General features: G+C 42.1%; 1 protein-coding gene across 1 annotated transcript; it reads right to left on the bottom strand.

The window, feature by feature from the left end:
- Positions 1–512: 512 nt before the first annotated feature.
- Positions 513–16339, bottom strand: mpx (myeloid-specific peroxidase; the record flags this gene model as incomplete). The annotated part of the gene is made up of 25 exons (XM_080509908.1): positions 16267–16339; positions 15961–16093; positions 15617–15743; positions 15319–15525; positions 14867–15230; positions 14354–14514; positions 14012–14270; positions 13761–13931; positions 13435–13672; positions 12893–13101; positions 12766–12800; positions 12065–12110; positions 7345–7410; positions 7137–7224; positions 6807–6982; positions 6281–6413; positions 5775–5901; positions 5113–5319; positions 4661–5024; positions 3272–3432; positions 2930–3188; positions 2679–2849; positions 2354–2591; positions 1383–1591; positions 513–748 (listed from the first exon to the last, which is right to left on the bottom strand). The coding sequence occupies exons 1-25, from the start codon at positions 16334–16336 to the stop codon at positions 513–515; spliced, it is 4455 nt and encodes a 1484-aa protein (XP_080366034.1). The 5' UTR covers positions 16337–16339.
- Between the last annotated feature and the right edge of the window lie 1524 nt (positions 16340–17863).

Raw genomic sequence — 17863 nt, 5'->3', positions numbered from 1 at the left:
TGAAAAAAGGTGTTTGCTCCTTCCAAAGTTTATTTTGGTACAAAACGTGACAGACAATAAAATTGCTGTAAAACATGTTTTACAGACAACAAACAATAGAGCATTTTAGTGAAGGAAGATGTGAAAACAAACCTTTAATATTTATAATAACACTGGTAATTCCCATAATCTAAATTGTATGTTTTTACATTTTCAGTCCAATGTATTGTGTGTTGTAACAGAGTTCAATAGTCTAGCTGAAATCACACTTTGCCTTCATTAAAAATAATCACAAATTTGTTCATCCTTCATGAAAGTATTAAACATGTGCACACTTGTCCTAGTTTCACCCACTGGAGGAAAAAACTAAACTACTAATGAAAGTTAAGATTCACTGTAAAAGTAACTTCAATGCAGAAGTGGGAAAAAAACACTCATCCTAAAGCAGATAAAATAAGAGCATTTAAAAGTGTGGTGGAACAAAAAGGGCCATACAGTGTAGAGCAGGCAACATGTGAAGAAGTTTTAGGTTCTCATCCCATTGGTCTCATCACTGGCCTCAAAGACTCCGGGATGGCACACATGAACACGCCTGCCGAGGAGCTGTAATGGTTCTGTTTGTTGTCGACGATCTGATGGAAGCAAATCATTTTCTCAGATGTAATGGCTGGAAGTGGCCCAGGAGGACCGAGAACGGAGTCTGTGGATGTCAGGATGTTGGACTGTGGTGGTCTGGGAGGTCTCTGGGGCCTGGTGGGTCCTGCTGGGCCTGCAGGGAAGTAAAAGCTCATCAGGTGTATTTCAAACCATCAAAACGAAATCCTGCTATTTAATTCCTGTGGCCGTCAGAATGAGATGTTATCTGAGTTTACCACCATTATCAGGTTCTCGTTCAAACTGCATCATAATAAATTTTGTTCATTCACATTCTTGGACTTGATATTAATTCACCATTTTGAACTGTTCAGAAGACATTTAAAGCTGTAATTCTTGAGGGAGAAGGCTATCTAAGGTGAACGAGCCTCAGTGATGAGTGAATTACCTTGTCTTCCCTATGGCCTTCTTAGACAGAGCGCCCCTTGCGTGGTCTTGACGCTTCCACCTCATTTGTTCGCAGCTGAAATCAACATGAAGTTGAATTAAGATCTCAGAATGCTTGTAACAGCAAAGCCTAATTGGTACTTTGGTGAGAAAACAATAAAAGGTGACAAGAATTTAAGGAAAGAATCATATGAGATGTGACTTCAGTTTGTCTACGAGTGGTGGATAAAACCAACCTGTCGTCTTCGTTGGTATCTAAAACAACCAATGCCTGTAAGATGCCAGATAAAATTAGTTAAAACACAGTTGAATGCAGATTGAAAACATTTACTGCTTCCCAAAATATATCAGTGTTGCTTCACCTCGGCAGGACCTCCGCCTCCACGGAGACAAGTCCAATGGACGGAGCGTGGAGCACTGAACAAGCCGGTTCCGCCTCGAGATGACAGTGAAGACGTCGGTGGGCACAGTTGTGATGCCTGTGTTGTCACAGATTATCCGGGCCAGTGAAACAGTGGATAATGCAGCCCTCTGCCTTGGGGAAAAGACGTTCCTATTTTCGTACCACAGCCTGAAAAATGAGAGAAAAAAGTGATTCATGTCAACACAAGCTTCAACTGAAATGCAGATACCTGCAAACAAAGTCCAATATAATAAAAAAGAATCAACATTGTATAATGCAGTATGCAATAAAAAAAGATCTGAATATATTGTGAAAATGTGGACACATATGGAGAGCAACAACAAAGCTGGAGTTTACCCTGAACGTTTTTATCCCTCTGGCTTCTTAAAAAAAATAAGGTTTCTTCCTAATTCAGCCATCAAGGCGAGTTTGACAACAGAGTGCCATTCTTATGAGGTCAGACTACAATCCTTTGGTGTAAAATGATGAACAGACATGACATGAGAGCTGCGGTCCCACTGTGCTGTTTGTGCCGGGACAGAATAAGACGGGTTTTTATGCAGCCCCACTGACAAAAGTTGTGCATGGTATGAAAAGACACGTAACCACCCATTACAATTTTTCGTCACTCTCCCACAGAGGTACCTCGCATTGAGGAACTGGTTTCATAAGGAAGACCGACAAAGCAACCGTCTGCTTATTGGTGGTGACAGTTGTCGCTCTCGGCTTGCCCGCAATATTTAAATATGTGACAATGACACTGTGAACAGTGTCATTGTGGTTTACATTCACTGCTTTTCACTTTATTAACTGGTTTATTGAAATGTCGGTGCACAACACAACATCGCGGTCTTCCAATGAAGTTCAGACGCTCCTCTCAGTAACGGGAGAGGAAGAGATTGAGCAGGCGATGAAAACAAATATACTAACCTGTCACCCTGGCGGATGTTCTTGAACTGTCTCGCGATAAGACAGGCAAATAGAGGCCCAACGCGTCCACCAAGGACAAAAGGTTCTGACACACCTCCAAGCCACACGTCAATGTTGTCAGGTGTGCCGTAGTGCTGAAGGAGGCTGCGAGCTAGGTCTTCATTTCCCAGGACTCGAGCCAGCTCTGCCTGGTTCCTGGGCTGAGACAGGCCACAGAACTTGCGCCAGGCGTTGTACCCTGTGGGAGTAATAGGTAAATGTCAGGGTAATTACAGCAGAAGTAAAACATTCTGAAACAAAACCTGAGTATGAGCATGGTATGTACCGGGCAAGCCATGGTCACGTCCTCTCTGCATGTTGAGAGAGCCCAGATCCAATGCAATGTGCTGCACAAACTGGAAAAGCCGCTCCCTCAGAGCGTTCACCATCATGTGATCCTGTACGTTCAGTTTGGCGGGACGGCCGATCAGACCACGCATCAGGGGGTCAATTCCACCTGGAGGAATGAAAGAACTATTAGGGTCACAGTTTAAGAGAGAATTACCCATTAGTAACAGTTTGCCGTGTGCAACTTGCCTTCGAAGGGGATTCTCCAGGGGGTGAAGAAAGCCTCGGATACTGGGATGTTGGGAAACTGGGAGTTCTCTCTGTAGTTTCCATCCAGGCGGGTAAAAAATGGCTGAATTGCCAAGTGGGCAAAACGGAAAGCTGCTGTTGCAAAAACATTGGAGATGCTGGAGTCAACGCTGTGATCGTATCCAGTGTAACGACCAATCAAGGAGTTCATTGTGCCCGCTCCCAGAATATGTGGCACGTAGTCTCTGAACGCAAACACCTGAGCGAGAGAGACAGAGATGCTCAGTTTGGCTGAATTACGACATTGTTGGACAAACATGACTGACTGCTTGGTTCTGCTACCTGTGCGTAAGCACCCATGATCTTGCGGGCCTCCTGGTAAAGAGTCTCGCTGCCCCAGTGTGGGTTCAGTCTCCTCAGCTCTCGAGCCAGGCGGTTATGCTCACGCAAGAACAGTGTGTGAAGCGTTGTCAGAGCAACATTCTCGTCAACACGGACGTCACCTGAAGATAAAAGTAGCGTAGTAAATCAAAGACTTTTGTTTTAGGGGTTTAGTTATTAGAGTACTTTATAATGATTTGAAAGATGATCCAAATTACACATCCAAAAAAGACATGCTGAAGATCATTCGTAGCACCATTCAGAGGAAGTTGCACAAGATGCAAGATGATTGATTGAGCAACCAAGCTGATGAGATTCAGGGCTTTGCTGACCGAAATGACATGAAGAACTTCTATAGTGGTCTGAAGGAAGTTTATGGTCCCTAAACCTCTGAAATATCCCCGATTCTCTGTGCAGATGGTGCCATACTGCTCACCAACAAAGACAAGATTTTCAATACATGAGTCAAACACTTTATCAGCATCCTGAATGACCCCCTCCACCATCAATGATGAGGCCATAAACCAGCTTCCATAAGTCTTGGTCAATGAGTCACTGGATGCACTACCTATCTTGGAAGCGATCCAGAAGGTGATCCATTGTTTATCCAGTGCCGAAACAACGGGCTCAGACTCCATTCCAGCTTACACCTACAAAGAAGGTGGTCTCGTACTGAGATGAGTGCAGTTTTCAAAAAGAACATGGGTCAATTGACATGGTGTTTGCTGCCAGGCAGCTTCAGGAGAAGTGCCAGGAACAACATGTCAATCTGTACTGCACCTTCGCTGACTTGACCAGGCTTTTGACACAGTAAGCAGAGATGGTTTCTGGGGGATCATGGCAAAGTATGGTTGTCCAGGGAAGTTCATCGCTGCCGTACGTCAGCTACATGATGGAATGCTGGCCAGAGATCAAGACAATGGGGAGACAACAAAGCCATTCCTGGTCTCCAACAGAGTGAAACAGGGATGTGTGCTTGCTAGCCATCTGTACAGATGAATCAAGGAATTGTTGGTCATCGACGTAGCAAAGAACAGAGAGAATGATCTATGAAATGTCAATAAATCTTCAACACAATGGTGTTTTACAATTATCATATCTCATTCTTGTGATTTTCAGTTTATTACGTGTTTCAACAAATCATTTTACCAACAAATGGTTAATGACAGAAAAGTTTGTCTCATTGTAGAGTGTAAAGAGTTTAAAATATAACCAGGATTACACGATTAACATGCATAATCCTAGCAGCTGTTGTGGACTCCTACTGATCACTGAGACATCAAGCATGAATCACTTATTTACAGTTTCCGAAGCTTCCACTTACAATTGAAAACACTGAAAACTTCTCACCTGCAATGAAACAAGGGATCTCCCTGGCACTGCTGTCATTGGTGATTGCTCTGCGAGTGGCACACATGTTCACCTCCAGAGGGTGGAAGGGCAGCAGCTCACGTCCGTTGTCTCTGAACTCTGTGTTAACTCGCAACAGGCCGCCATCATCAGTGACGTTGCGGAGATTCAGAGCGAGCTTCTCCTGTGAGCCGTACACCTGGTTCATATCTAAGAAGGCCGTCAGCGCATTGATCTGCTGTCTTGTGTTTGCACTTCCACCAAAATTGTAGGCTGAGAATCCTGTTCCACAAACGCCAGCTGATCTGAATAAAGGAAGGCAGCTGTTCGGGCCGGTGGGCAAGCGAGGGTCACCGGGAGGAATCTGTTTAGAAGAGGAGTTTAAGTCAGGGAACCAAAGATTATGGAGGGAAACGGCATCTCTGCGGGACGGCTTGAGGTTGAACACCTACCTCGATGGGGATGCATGGCTCACTGCGCTCGCAGCTGTCATCACAGTCCACCCCGTTGCTGAAGGACTTGATGCTCGGCGAGAAGGGCGTGAAGGTGAGATCGTGGTCATTCCACTGACCAAAAACTGTCACCATGTGGGTGATCTCTCTGTCACTGACTATCTCTGCATCTGTTGTGCTCAGGATGTTGTTGGACACCTGTCTGACCTGAGAATGAAGGAGATTCAGGTAGTTTTAATCCTCCATCAGAGTTTGTATAATCCACTTGAGGTATATTGTTTTAATTTTCTTCCTGCCTTGACAGCTACTCTTGTCTGAGACCTGACGTATATTTTCTTCCTGTTTTGACAGGCAGATTGTGTGAGATTTTGGGAAGATGATGTTTAGATAAGGAATTCTTTCTTCTGAATTGAACCATATATGTCCTGACATTCTGGTCGGGTGGGGGTTTGTGCCAGGAATGGATTTGGTGTGAGACGCATAGTCGGCTGCACATTCGGCCGCACATTCGGCCGCAGACTCTCCCAGACTGATTCTACCATCTGTCATTCTAATGCTACCAACCTTGTAAATAAATATAGTCCTTTTCCATCTTAGTTCACATCATCACCACCTGTGTAACAACACAATAAAGCTGATCATCTGGGACTTTGAGGTCGTACCAGCGGGAGCAGGAAGTTGTTGATCCTTTGGCTGCTGTTTCCTTTTGGTTCAGAGATACCGTCATCATATTCAGCAGGCAGCCAGCGGACAAACGGGGTATTGGAGGCTCCTTTACGAGTCGCTTTTCTGAAGAGAAAACAAGAGATGTGCTCATTTGGAAATCATGTTTGAGAAATCCCAGGGATGTGTACACTTCTCTTTGAGGTGGCTTGTCCTCAAAGCTCTATTTCACAAGACTTTTCAAATGCAAGTTTCATGAATCCAACCCTCATGTTTTGGTTTTTTTTTTTTTTTTGTGAGAAACTGTTCTAGAGAATGAAAAATCCAAATATCTTAAGTGGCAATAATCCAAATATCAATGATAATATTCTGACATTTCGAACATTTTTACATGATAGCAAAAATTTTAAGAACTATTTATCTTTTTCATGATTTGATGAAGACGAGCAGGGTCAAAATGCAGAAAGCACTAAAGGCTTTCAACAAGCTGTATAGTTTTACTTACAGGTTGTTGCAGACGCCGGTGATGGTGCGAAACCTGTTAAGGTTTTTTATGGTGTTGCATTGCGGGTCTTTGGTCTGAGCAGCACATCCAGTTATTTCAGACAGTTTCATCAGATCTTCTTTGCTGAGCATATCTGAAAAATTTTAATAATAATAATTACAATAATAATAATAACAACAACAACAACTTTATTTATATAGCACTTGTCAGGTGCAAAACAGTCAGGTGAGACTGAACAATCAAACAGACGGACAAGCAGTCATTGAACAGATGGAAAATTATAGACAAATTCTTATTATTGGCAACAAAACACCACTAGCCTAGGTAGCTTAAAAAGAGAGCATATAAAAAGATAAAGAGGGGCATAATGTTATTTAAACTGGAGGTTTTTAAAAAAAAGAGATTTAAAAGAAGACACTGATTCTGGAAGCCTTTTCTCCTCGGACAAGAGAAACATACTGTGGTTAATATTGTGCATATCTCCAAACTTTGCATGTCTGGTTTTTAACCATCGTTTATCCCTAACCTGTTGCATTGAGAGAGCGTTTGTGGATGTGATGTGTCCTCTCCTGCAGCAAACGGAGGGTTTGGGCCATGTAGTCCGCAGATCTCACGGCTGTACGAGTGTAAGCACGAGGTTGCTTCAGGAGACGGAGAGCATCGTGAGGCCTCACCACCTCCCTGCGAACCCGTCTCAAACTCCTAGAATCAAGGTTCAAGCAATCAAGAGATTTTTTTTTCTCTCTCTCTCTTTTGTTAATACAGGAGGAATATGAAGAATCCACTGGATACGAGACAAATCTAATCATCGAGCATATTAGCAGGAGTATTAAAAAAAAGATGGATAAAAACTCACTCTTGTCTGGAGTAAGTGTAGGCGTCATCCACAATCTTTTTTGCGTCGTCAAAACATTGTTGAAGGAGAGGACTGTCAAACGTTTGACCTTCAAAGAGAAAAAAAAGAAATTCAGCTATCCAGTGAAATTCCATAAGATCAAAACAAAAAAAAAACACAGAAAAGTAAGAATTACTCTCGAGACGAGCTGGCAGTATAATGGATTTACCTGCTAGTATGGAGTCACCGGGCATCAGGCAGATGCCCAGAACAAGAAGGACAGAGAAAAGCATCTCTGGGAAAAATAAAAAGCATCCAACCAAAATTAGTCTAAAATCTGATTTAAATGCTGATGTGGAATGATTTGATAAACAGCGTACAACTCAAACGTTACGCTGTGAATAAAGATTTGAAGAAGTCTTGTTACCTGTGCCTGTATGGAGAGTTGTGAAGGCTTCAGTCGCTCTATGAGATGTGAAGTCAACGATGTTGCATGTCCCACAGTCACCGTCTTTTATTCAGCCTCGAAGCCTCGCCCACGTCTTCAGCAGGTGAAGCTTCTGGCAGTCACCAGCTCTTCCTTCTTCCTCCTCTCTGTGCTGAAGAGCCCCGGGACATTATCAGTTAATGTCCCGGGGCTAATCCTGCACCCGCTCATTCTAAGATGGTCAAATTAAACATCGGAATAAGTCAAGAAATGGCAAGGAGCTCCATGATTTTAAATATTAATATATGTCTTTAGTTTTAGCCATGTTAGTGTGAACATGTGATGTGAAGGGAATGTTGAATCAGAGTTTTTGACATCTTATGCAGGTACAAGACAATCTTTGGAAAGGAGGAAAAGTTCGTACATGTGAACCAACCACACTGATGAGTTCACTCTTTGCAAGACTGTAACATCATGCACCATTTTTTTTTTTTCAAAATAAAGAAAAGCCTGACGCCTCACAATCACAATACACTCGCCATGTTTATCCTATCTGTGAGTACATGATGTCCACGTGTCGGTGGTTAGTAAGGCAATCACTGAGAAAAGGTCAGTACTAGCTATGCAAAAAATTAGACTGCAGACATCTGTCTAAAAACTGAAAAAGGATCCAAAAGAAGGAGAATTTTGTCGTGGATTTATAACCGATTGATTGTTTTTGATGTTTATTGACAATACTGATTCTCCTACTTTCCCAGATGATAAAAAAAAACCTTTATACAACCTCTTGCTTAAAAGCCTTTTTATCTCGTTGTTGCTATGTTGCTTTGGTTTGTATGTTTTTGTGCTGGCCACGCAATGATGCAGAGAACAGCACTCTGACCCCAGAGTGTCAAGATCTGGGTTTCAGTACAGATCGTGTCTTTCTATGTGGTGTTTACATGTTCTTTATTTTTGTGGGTGGGTCTTCTCTTCGTACTCCAGTTTCCAACAGTTAAAAAAAACAACAAACAAACAACATGTATCTGAGGCTGTTTGATGTTAACTTTCTCCATAGACGTGAATGCGTGTTGGTTGTTATTGTATGAACAATTTGGATGAATGTTATTCAATTAAATTCAAACATACTGTTCTGGGAAAATTTCAGTCTGGGTGTAGACCAAGACACTGCCCTGCTGAATGTGCTTAATGATGTCCCCCTGTCTGTTGATGCAAAATGCCCTGTTGTCTTAGTGCTGCTCGATTAAACAGCTCTTTGTTTTGTGGAGTGGCCCAGGGCTCCATCTTGGGCCCTGTGTTGTTTTCATTATATATGTTGCCACTGGGGTCTATTACTGTGTAACAAGAGACTCTTGTTTCCAGGGTTACTTGCGATATAGATAGATAGATAGATAGATAGATAGATAGATAGATAGATAGATAGATAGATAGATAGATAGATAGATAGATAGATAGATAGATAGATAGATGGATAGATCTGGCTGCCCCCCCAATCTTGGCAGTAAACACAATTATCTGCATAGAGGCATATTTTATTGGTTACATTTGCTTTCCTTTTATGTCATTGTTCTGTCTGAGCTGCTAGTGGTTCAATGAAAATTGCAAAAAATGGTGAGAGTAGACATCCTTGCCAGGTGCCTCTCAAGATTGAAGCTTGAAGAAGTTTGATCATTGGTTTTGACCCAGGCACTGGGTGAGGTGTACAATATATATATATATATATATATATATATATATATATATATATATATATATATATATATATATATATATATATATTATCTTAGGGAGGTAGATTTTCTCGAAATCAATTTTTTTTTGTAGTGTAGTGATTAGGAATTTCCAATTCACCCTGTCAAAGGCTTTCTATGCATCGCTGCATATTTTTTTTAAGTCACTATTTACTGTGGTTTTTACTCACTGTTACCCTGTTTTTACTCATTTTTGCCCTTTTTGTTTGATTGTTTGATTGTTTTCTTTCTACTTTTTACTGTGAAGCATTTTGTTCAACCTTGGATGTTGTTTTAAATGTGCTATATAAATAAAGTTGGATTGGATTGGATTGGATTGGATTGGATTGAAGAAGGCGACATGTGGTTTGTTGTCGTGGCAGTGGTCTATAAGGTTAATTAATCTACGTGTATTGTTAGTATAGTGTCACCCTTTAACACAAACCCAGTTTGATCTGGGTGTATGATGTAGGGTGTAATTTTTCCCCAGTCTGCTTGCAAATGATTTACTAATTATTTTAAGATCTACATCAATAAGTGACATTGGGCGATAGCACGATGGGAGTTAGGGGTCTTTATACGGTTTTCAAAGAAGACTAATATTTGCACAGTTCATATGTGGAGGGAGAGTTGAAGATTCCTTAATCATCTCAATTATTCTAAAAAAAAAAAAAAAAAAACCCCAACAAAAAAACAACGGTGCTGATAGTAAAGACCAGAATTCTTTGTAAAATTCAGCAGGGTGTCCTGGGGCGTTACCATCAGGCATGTGCTGGAGAGCTTCATGCAGTTCGTCTACTGAGATGGGAGCATATAGGCCTTGGATCTGTTCATCTATTAATTTTGGGAGTTCAACTGTGCTCGTGTTGATATTGATTTGGTTTACATACATGCAATGGAGTGCTGGGTTCCTTCCTGTGGTCCCTCATTCTGTTTCCAGACACACGTAGACTTGCATATGTGTAAAATGTTATTTAAAGCAGAAGTCAATGCCAGACTAAAGTCGGACTGTCAAGGCCAAAATGTTCTCCTTCTGGAGTAAAGGACTGCTAAACTCAAAGAAACAGTGGCTCCATCTAGAGGAGAGCGATGGCCCATGGACGTTTTCCTTTCAAAATGCAGCAAAAAGTAAAGCAGTTTAGTGAACTGACGTTTTCCCACGAGGAGATTTGTGGTCACATTTACGTTATAAAGCCAAACATTAACTCTTTTTTTAAATTTTGCTTGTCTTTGAATATAGATATGGAGTTTTCAATTGGATTCAAGTTAGTCCAATTAATAGTTCACTTAGCAGTAACTGAGTCAAAATGTAGTGCAGCTAATAGCATAAAAATAAAATTAACTAATGTTGAACTAATTGCTTTGAACTGTCTCTCTTGGGATCCTTTACTAATTTGCATATAGTTGCATCACTGCAGAGATTTTGTGACATGATATTAGCCAAGCTGTAGACACTTTGTATGTCATTTCGATGACTGAAGTCTACTAAAGCCACATCAGGTAGTTGGAAATCAAGTAGTGATGGACACATTATTTGTGCCTGTTTGAGTCGATCAATAGGCATTACAGAGGGGGTTGGTAGGAAGGTCAGCGTGACTGCAGGAGGAGGAAGGGCCTTTAAGAATACTTAAATAATGTGCTGCATTTTACTGTATGAAAAGTTCTCTAAAGGTAAAGTTGATTGATTGATCAATCCATGGATTCATTGATTAATGCATCTGGAGGCTGACATGCAGGACTGAGTGTGTCAGTTGTGCCACTTGAAACGGCTTGTGTGATTGATTAATTTACAAATCAGTAATTCTTCACATATTGTGAATAATTTAGAAAAACATAAAGCTGTGTCATTGTTATGCTTCATCCTTTTTTAAATTGGGAAAAAATGTTCAGCAGTTGAAAGCACACCAATGATACTCCACGAGGCTTATGACATTTATCCCTGCACAGAGTACTGGTGTTCTTCTCATTTGATATTTTATTTCAACTTTGATTCATCGATCTTTCAAAGGTCTTCGACGCTGTTGATATTAAATAGGAACTATCTACTATTAGCAAACATGAAATGCATAAGCAAACATGCAAAATGAGATGACATGAAAAAAGATGTTTGCTGCTTCCAAAGTTTATTTCGGTGCAAATAGCGAAACACAACAAGAAAGTTGTCTGTAAAACAACAAACAATAGAGCATTTTAGTGAAAGAAAATGTGAAAACAAACCCTTCATATTCATAGTAACACTGGTAATCATCCATCTTCTAAATTGTATGTCTTTACATTTCCAGTCCAATGTATTGTGTGTTGTAACAGAGTTCAATAGATTAGCTGAAATCACACTTTGCCTTCATTAAAAATAATCACAAATTTGTTTTTCCTTCATGAAAGTATTAAACATTTGCACACTTGTCCTAGTTTCGTCTACTGGAGGAAAAAACTAAACTACTAACAAAAGTGAATCTTAATTCACTGTAAAAGTAACTTCAATGCAGAGGTGGGAAAAAAACACTCATCCTAAAGCAGATAAAATAAGAGCATTTAAAAGTGTGGTGGAACAAAAAGGGCCATACAGTGTAGAGCAGGCAACATGTGAAGAAGCTTTAGGTTCTCATCCCATTGGTCTCAGCGCTGGCCTCAAAGACTCCGGGATGGCACACATGAACACGCCTGCCGAGGAGCTGTGATGGTTCTGTTTGTTGTCGACGATCTGATGGAAGCGAATCATTTTCTCAGATGTAATGGCTGGAAGTGGCCCAGGAGGACCGAGAACGGAGTCTGTGGATGTCAGGATGTTGGACTGTGGTGGTCTGGCAGGTCTCTGGGGCCTGGTGGGTCCTGCTGGGCCTGCAGGGAAATAAGAGTTCATCAGGTGTATTTCAAAACCCCCAAAAAGAGGTGTGAATCCTGAAGAAGAAAAAAAAAAATCTAAATTCTCAGGGATGAATTGATGAAAAGATTATCTGAGAAAAGTTTGCTTTCTGCAAACAAACATCATTTGTGCTCCGGCTGTCAGATAAAAGTTTAATAAACAATGAAGTTTGTAATTTTTGGCACTACAGTATCAAATGTTTATATCTATTGCTTTTTCTGCAATGAAAATGGTTTATTCAGGTTCTCGTTCAAACTGCATCATAATAAATTTTGTTCATTCGCATTCTTGGACTTGATATTAATTCACCATTTTGAACTGTTCAGAAAACATTTGGAGCTGTAATTATCAAGGGAGAAGGCTATCTAAGCTGAAAGGGATGAGTAAATTACCTTGTCTTCCCTTTGGCCCTGTTAGACAGAGCGCCTCTTGCGCGAAAGTGACTCTTCCACCTCATTTGTTTCCAGCTGAAATAAAGATAAAGAAGTTAAATTAAGATCTCAGAATGCTTGTAACAGCAAAGCCTAATTGGTACTTTGGTGAGAAAACAATAAAAGATGACAAAAATTTAAGGAAAGAATCATATGAGATGTGACTTCAGTGTGTCTATGAGTGGTGGATAAAACCAACCTCTCGTCTTTCTTTGGGTCCAGAACAAGCAGCGCCTGTAAGATGCCAGATAAAATTAGTTAGAAACACAGTAAAATACAGATTAAAAACATTTACTGCTTTTCAAAATGTATCAGTGTTGCTTCACCTCTGCAGGGCCTCTGCCTCCATGCTGACAGGTCCAAACGACGGATCGTGGAGCACCGAACGAGCCGGTTCCGTCTCGTGGTGACAGTGAAAACATCAGCGGGGACAGATGTGATGCCGGTGTTGTCACAGATTATCCGGGCCAGTGAAGCAGTGGACAATACAGCCCTCTGCCTTGGGGAAAAGACATTCCTATTTTCGTACCACATCCTGAAAAGTGAGAGAAGAAAGAGATTTATATCAACATGAGCTTCAGCTGAAATGCAGACACCTGCATCCAAAGTCCAATATTAAAAAAAACAAAGAATCACCATTCTATAATGCAGTATGCAATAAAAACAAATGTGAACATATTGTGAAAATGTGAACATATACTGTAAAGTACAACAACAAAGATGGAGTTCACCCTGAAAGTTATTATCACGCTGGCTTCTTAAATGTGTTTATTATGCGTATACATCCAAAAGTACTTGATTGTGTGGTCCTCCATGGAAATTAAAAGTGAATATGCTAGTATTTCTGTATGCACAAACATATACTAACCTGTCACCGTCGCGGATGTTCTTGAACTGTCTCGCGATAAGACAGGCAAATAGAGGCCCAACGCGTCCACTAAGGACAAAAGGCTCCGACACACCTCCAAGCCACACGTCAATGTTGTCGGGTGTACCATAGAGCTGAAGGAGGCTGCGAGCTAGGTCTGCGTTTCCCAGGACTCGAGCCAGCTCGGCCTGGTTCCTGGGCTGAGACAGGCCACAGAACTTGCGCCAGGCGTTGTACCCTGTGGAAGTAAGCAGATAAATGTCAGGGCAATTACAGCAGAAGTTAAACACTATGGGGCAAAACCTGAACATGAGCACGGAATGTACCGGGCAAGCCGTGGTCACGCCCTCTCTGCATGTTGAGAGAGCCCAGATCCAATGCAATGTGCTGCACAAACTGGAAAAGCCGCTCCCTCAGAGCGTTCACCATCATGTGATCCTGTACGTTCAGTTTGGCGGGACGGCCGATCAGACCACGCAGCAGGGGGTCAACTCCACCTGGAGGAATGAAAGGACTATTAGGGTCACAGTTTAAGCGAGAATTACACATTAGTAACAGTTTGCCGTGTGCAACTCACCTTCGAAGGGGATTCTCCAGGGGGTGAAGAAAGCCTTGAACAAGGGGATGTTGGGAAACTGGGAGTTCTCTCTGTAGTTTCCATCCAGGCGTGACAAAAATGGCTGAATTGCCAAGTGGGCAAAACGGAAAGCTGCTGTTGCAAAAACATTGGAGATGCTGGGGTCAACGCTGTGATCGTATCCAGTGTAACGACCAATCAAGGAGTTCATTGTGCCCGCTCCCAGAATGTGTGGCAGGTAGTCTCTGAACGCAAACACCTGAGCGAGAGAGACAGAGATGCTCAGTTTGGCTGAATTATGACATCGTTGGACAAACATGACTGACTGCTTGGTTCTGCTACCTGTGCGTAAGCACCCATGATCTTGCGGGCCTCCTGGTAAAGAGTCTCGCTGCCCCATTGTGGGTTCAGTCTCCTCAGCTGTCGAGCCAGGCGGTTATGCTCACGCACGAACAGTGTGTGAAGCGTTGTCAGAGCAACGTTCTCGTCCACACGGACGTCACCTGAATGGGTGAAAATAAAGTCCACATTTAGATATCACAGTGCTTAATAATGCTTTAAGAATTGTCAATAAATGTCCATTACAATGGTGTTTCACAATTATCGTATGTCATACTTCTTATTATCTGTTTATTATCTGTTTCAAGAAATAATTTTATCAACAAAAGGTTCATGAAAGAAAAGTTTGTCTCATTGTAAAGAGTTTAAAATATAATCAGGATTACTGGATTAATATGCATAATCCTAGCAGCTGTTGTGGACTCCTACTGATCACTGAGACATCAAGCATGAATCACTTGTTTACAATTTTTGTGGAGCTTCCACTGACAATTGAAAACACTGAAAACTTCTCACCTGCAATGAAACAAGGGATCTCCCTGGCGTTGCTGTTGTTGGTGATTGCTCTGCGAGTGGCACACATGTTCACCTGCAGAGAGTGGAAGGGCAGCAGCTCCAAGCCGTTGTCTCTGAACTCTGTGTTAACTCGCAACAGGCCGCCATCGTCAGTGAGGTTGCGGAGATCCAGAGCGAGCTTCTCCTCGGAGCCGTACACCTGGCTCATATCTAAGAAGGCCGTCAGCGCATTGATCTGCTGTCTTGTGTTTGCACTTCCACCAAAATTGTAGGCTGAGAATCCTGTTCCACAAACGCCGGCTGATCTGAATGAAGGGAGGCAGCTGTCGGGGCCGGTGGGCAAGCGAGGGTCACCGGGAGGAATCTGTTTGGAAGAGGAGTTTAAGTCAGGGAACCAAAGATTATGGAGGGAAATGGCATCTCTGCGGGACGGCTTGAGGTTGAACACCTACCTTGATGGGGATGCATGGCTCACTGCGCTCGCAGCTGTCCTCACAGTCCACCCCGTTGCTGAAGGACTTGATGCTCGGCGAGAAGGGCGTGAAGGTGAGATCGTGGTCATTCCACTGACCAAAAATTGTCACCATGTGGGTGATCTCTCTGTCACTGACTACCCCCGCATCTGTTGTACTCAGGATGTTGTTGGACACCTGTCTGACCTGAGAATGAAGGAGATTCGGGTAGTTTTAATCCTCCATCAGAGTTTGAATAATCCACTGAAGCTGATCATCTGGGACTTTGAGGTCATACCAGCGGGAGCAGGAAGTTGTTGAGCCTTCGGCTGCTGTTTCCTTTTGGTTCAGAGACACCGTCATCATATTGAGCAGGAAGCCAGCGGGCAAACGGGGTGTTGGAGGCTCCTTTACGAGTTGCTTTTCTGAAGAGAAAATAAGAGATGTGCTCATCATGTTTGCGAAATCCCAGGGCCGTGTGCACTTCTCTTTGAGGTGGCTTGTCCTCAAAGCTGTATGTCACAACACTTTTCAAAAGCAAGTTTCATCAATCCAACCATTTTCATGTTTTTCTAAAGACGAGAAGAGTTAAGAGTGCAAAAGACACAAAAACCTTTCAACAAGCTGTATTGCTTTACTTACAGGTTGTTGCAGACGCCGGTGATGGTGCGAAACGCGTTAATGGCTGATATGGTATTACACTGTGGGTCTCTGGTCTGAGCAGCACATCCAGTTATTTCAGACAGTTTCATTAGATCTTCCTCGCTGAGCATATCTGAAAAATAGAGATAACATGCTGTGGTAAATGCTGTGCATATCTCCAAGTTTTGCATGCCTGACTTTTAATTAGACCCTTGAGGTATTCCAGTATGCTCTCACTATAACTGCGTGCCACACCAGGAACACAAAACCAGCTCTGTCGGGGCCACCTTCCATTTTGTCTCTAACCTGTTGCATTGAGAGAGCGTTTGTGGATGTGATGTGTCCTCTCCTGCAGCAAACGGAGGGTTTGGGCCATGTAGTCCGCAGATCTCACGGCTGTACGAGTGTAAGCACGAGGTTGCTTCAGGATACGGAGAGCATCTTGAGGCCTCACCACCTCCCTGCGAACCCGTCTCAAACTCCTGGAGTCAAAATCCAAACAATCGAGACAAGTTAAGTCTTTTTTTGCTAATACAAGGGGAATATTAGAAATTCACTGGATACGACAAAGGTCTAAGCATCAAGCATGTTTGCAGGGTTATTACAAAAAAATATATGAGAAAAACTCACTCTTGTCTGGAGTAAGTGTAGGCGTCATCCACAATCTTCTTTGCGTCGTCAAAACATTGTTGAAGGAGAGGACTGTCAAACGTTTGACCTTTAATGAGAACAAAAGAAATTCAGCTATCCAGTGAAAATCCACCAAAACAAACCCCCAAAAACACAGAATAATAAGAATTACTCTCGAGACGAGCTGGCAGTATAATGGATTTACCTGCTAGTTTGGATTCACCGGGCATCAGGCAGATGCCCAGAACAAGAAGGACAGAGAAGATCATCTCTGGGAAAAAATTAAAAACATCCAACCAAAATTAGTCTAAAATGTGATTTAAATGCTGGTGTAGCACAGTGTACAATTAAAAAGTTATGCTGTCAATAAAGATTTAAAGAAGTCTTGTTACCTGTGCCTGTATCGACACTTGTGAAGGCTTCTGTCGCTCTTTACGAGGTGAAGTGAACTATGTTGCATGTCCCACAGTCACCGTCTTTTATTCAGCCTCGAAGCCTCGCCCACGTCTTCAGCAGGTGAAGCGTCTGTCAGTCACCAGCTCTTCCTTCTTCCTCCTCTCTGTGCTGAAGGAAATGCTTTTCTTTTTTTTCCTTATCAGTTAATAGCTAGCTTCTAATCCTGATGTCAATTGTAGGTACAAGGTATTCTTTGGAAAGGAAGAAAAGTTTATGCATGTGACTCAATCAAATTTTAATGAGTTCACTCTCAGCGAGACTGCAACATCATGCACCATTTTTTCCCCAAAATTGCGAAAAGACAGATCCCTCACAATCGCAGTATACTAACCATGTTTATTCTATCTGTGAATGATGTCCACAATAAGGCAATTATAGCACAGGCTATGCAGAAATTTAGACTCCAAACATCACTCAAAAAACAGAAAAAAAGATCTGAACGGAGAATTTTCTCCCGGATCTATAACCGATTGATAAAAACTAAATACAAACATGTATCTGAAGCTGTTTGATGTTAACTTTCCCCATAGGCGTGAATGTGTGTTGGTTGTTATTGTATCAAAACGTTGGATGAATGTTATTCAATTCAATTCAACCTTATTTTAATAGCGCCAAATACAACACAGTCCTTTTTCAGATGCTTCTCACGAAGGAAAAACCAAACACACCCACATGAGCAGACATAAGTGACTGTGGAAAAGAAAAATTCCCTCAGAACAGGAAGAAAGTTTCGCATGAACCAGACTCGGAAGTGGCGACTTTCTGATATTCTGGCTGGCGTGAGGGGCGAGAGGGGAGAAAAGAAAAGAAGACGACA

The sequence above is a fragment of the Blennius ocellaris genome, assembly GCF_963422515.1.
Source record: "Blennius ocellaris genome assembly, chromosome: 15".
Lineage (NCBI taxonomy): Eukaryota > Metazoa > Chordata > Actinopteri > Blenniiformes > Blenniidae > Blennius > Blennius ocellaris.
Note: the sequence above shows the minus strand (reverse complement) of the source record. Positions and strands in the feature narration are given on the sequence as shown.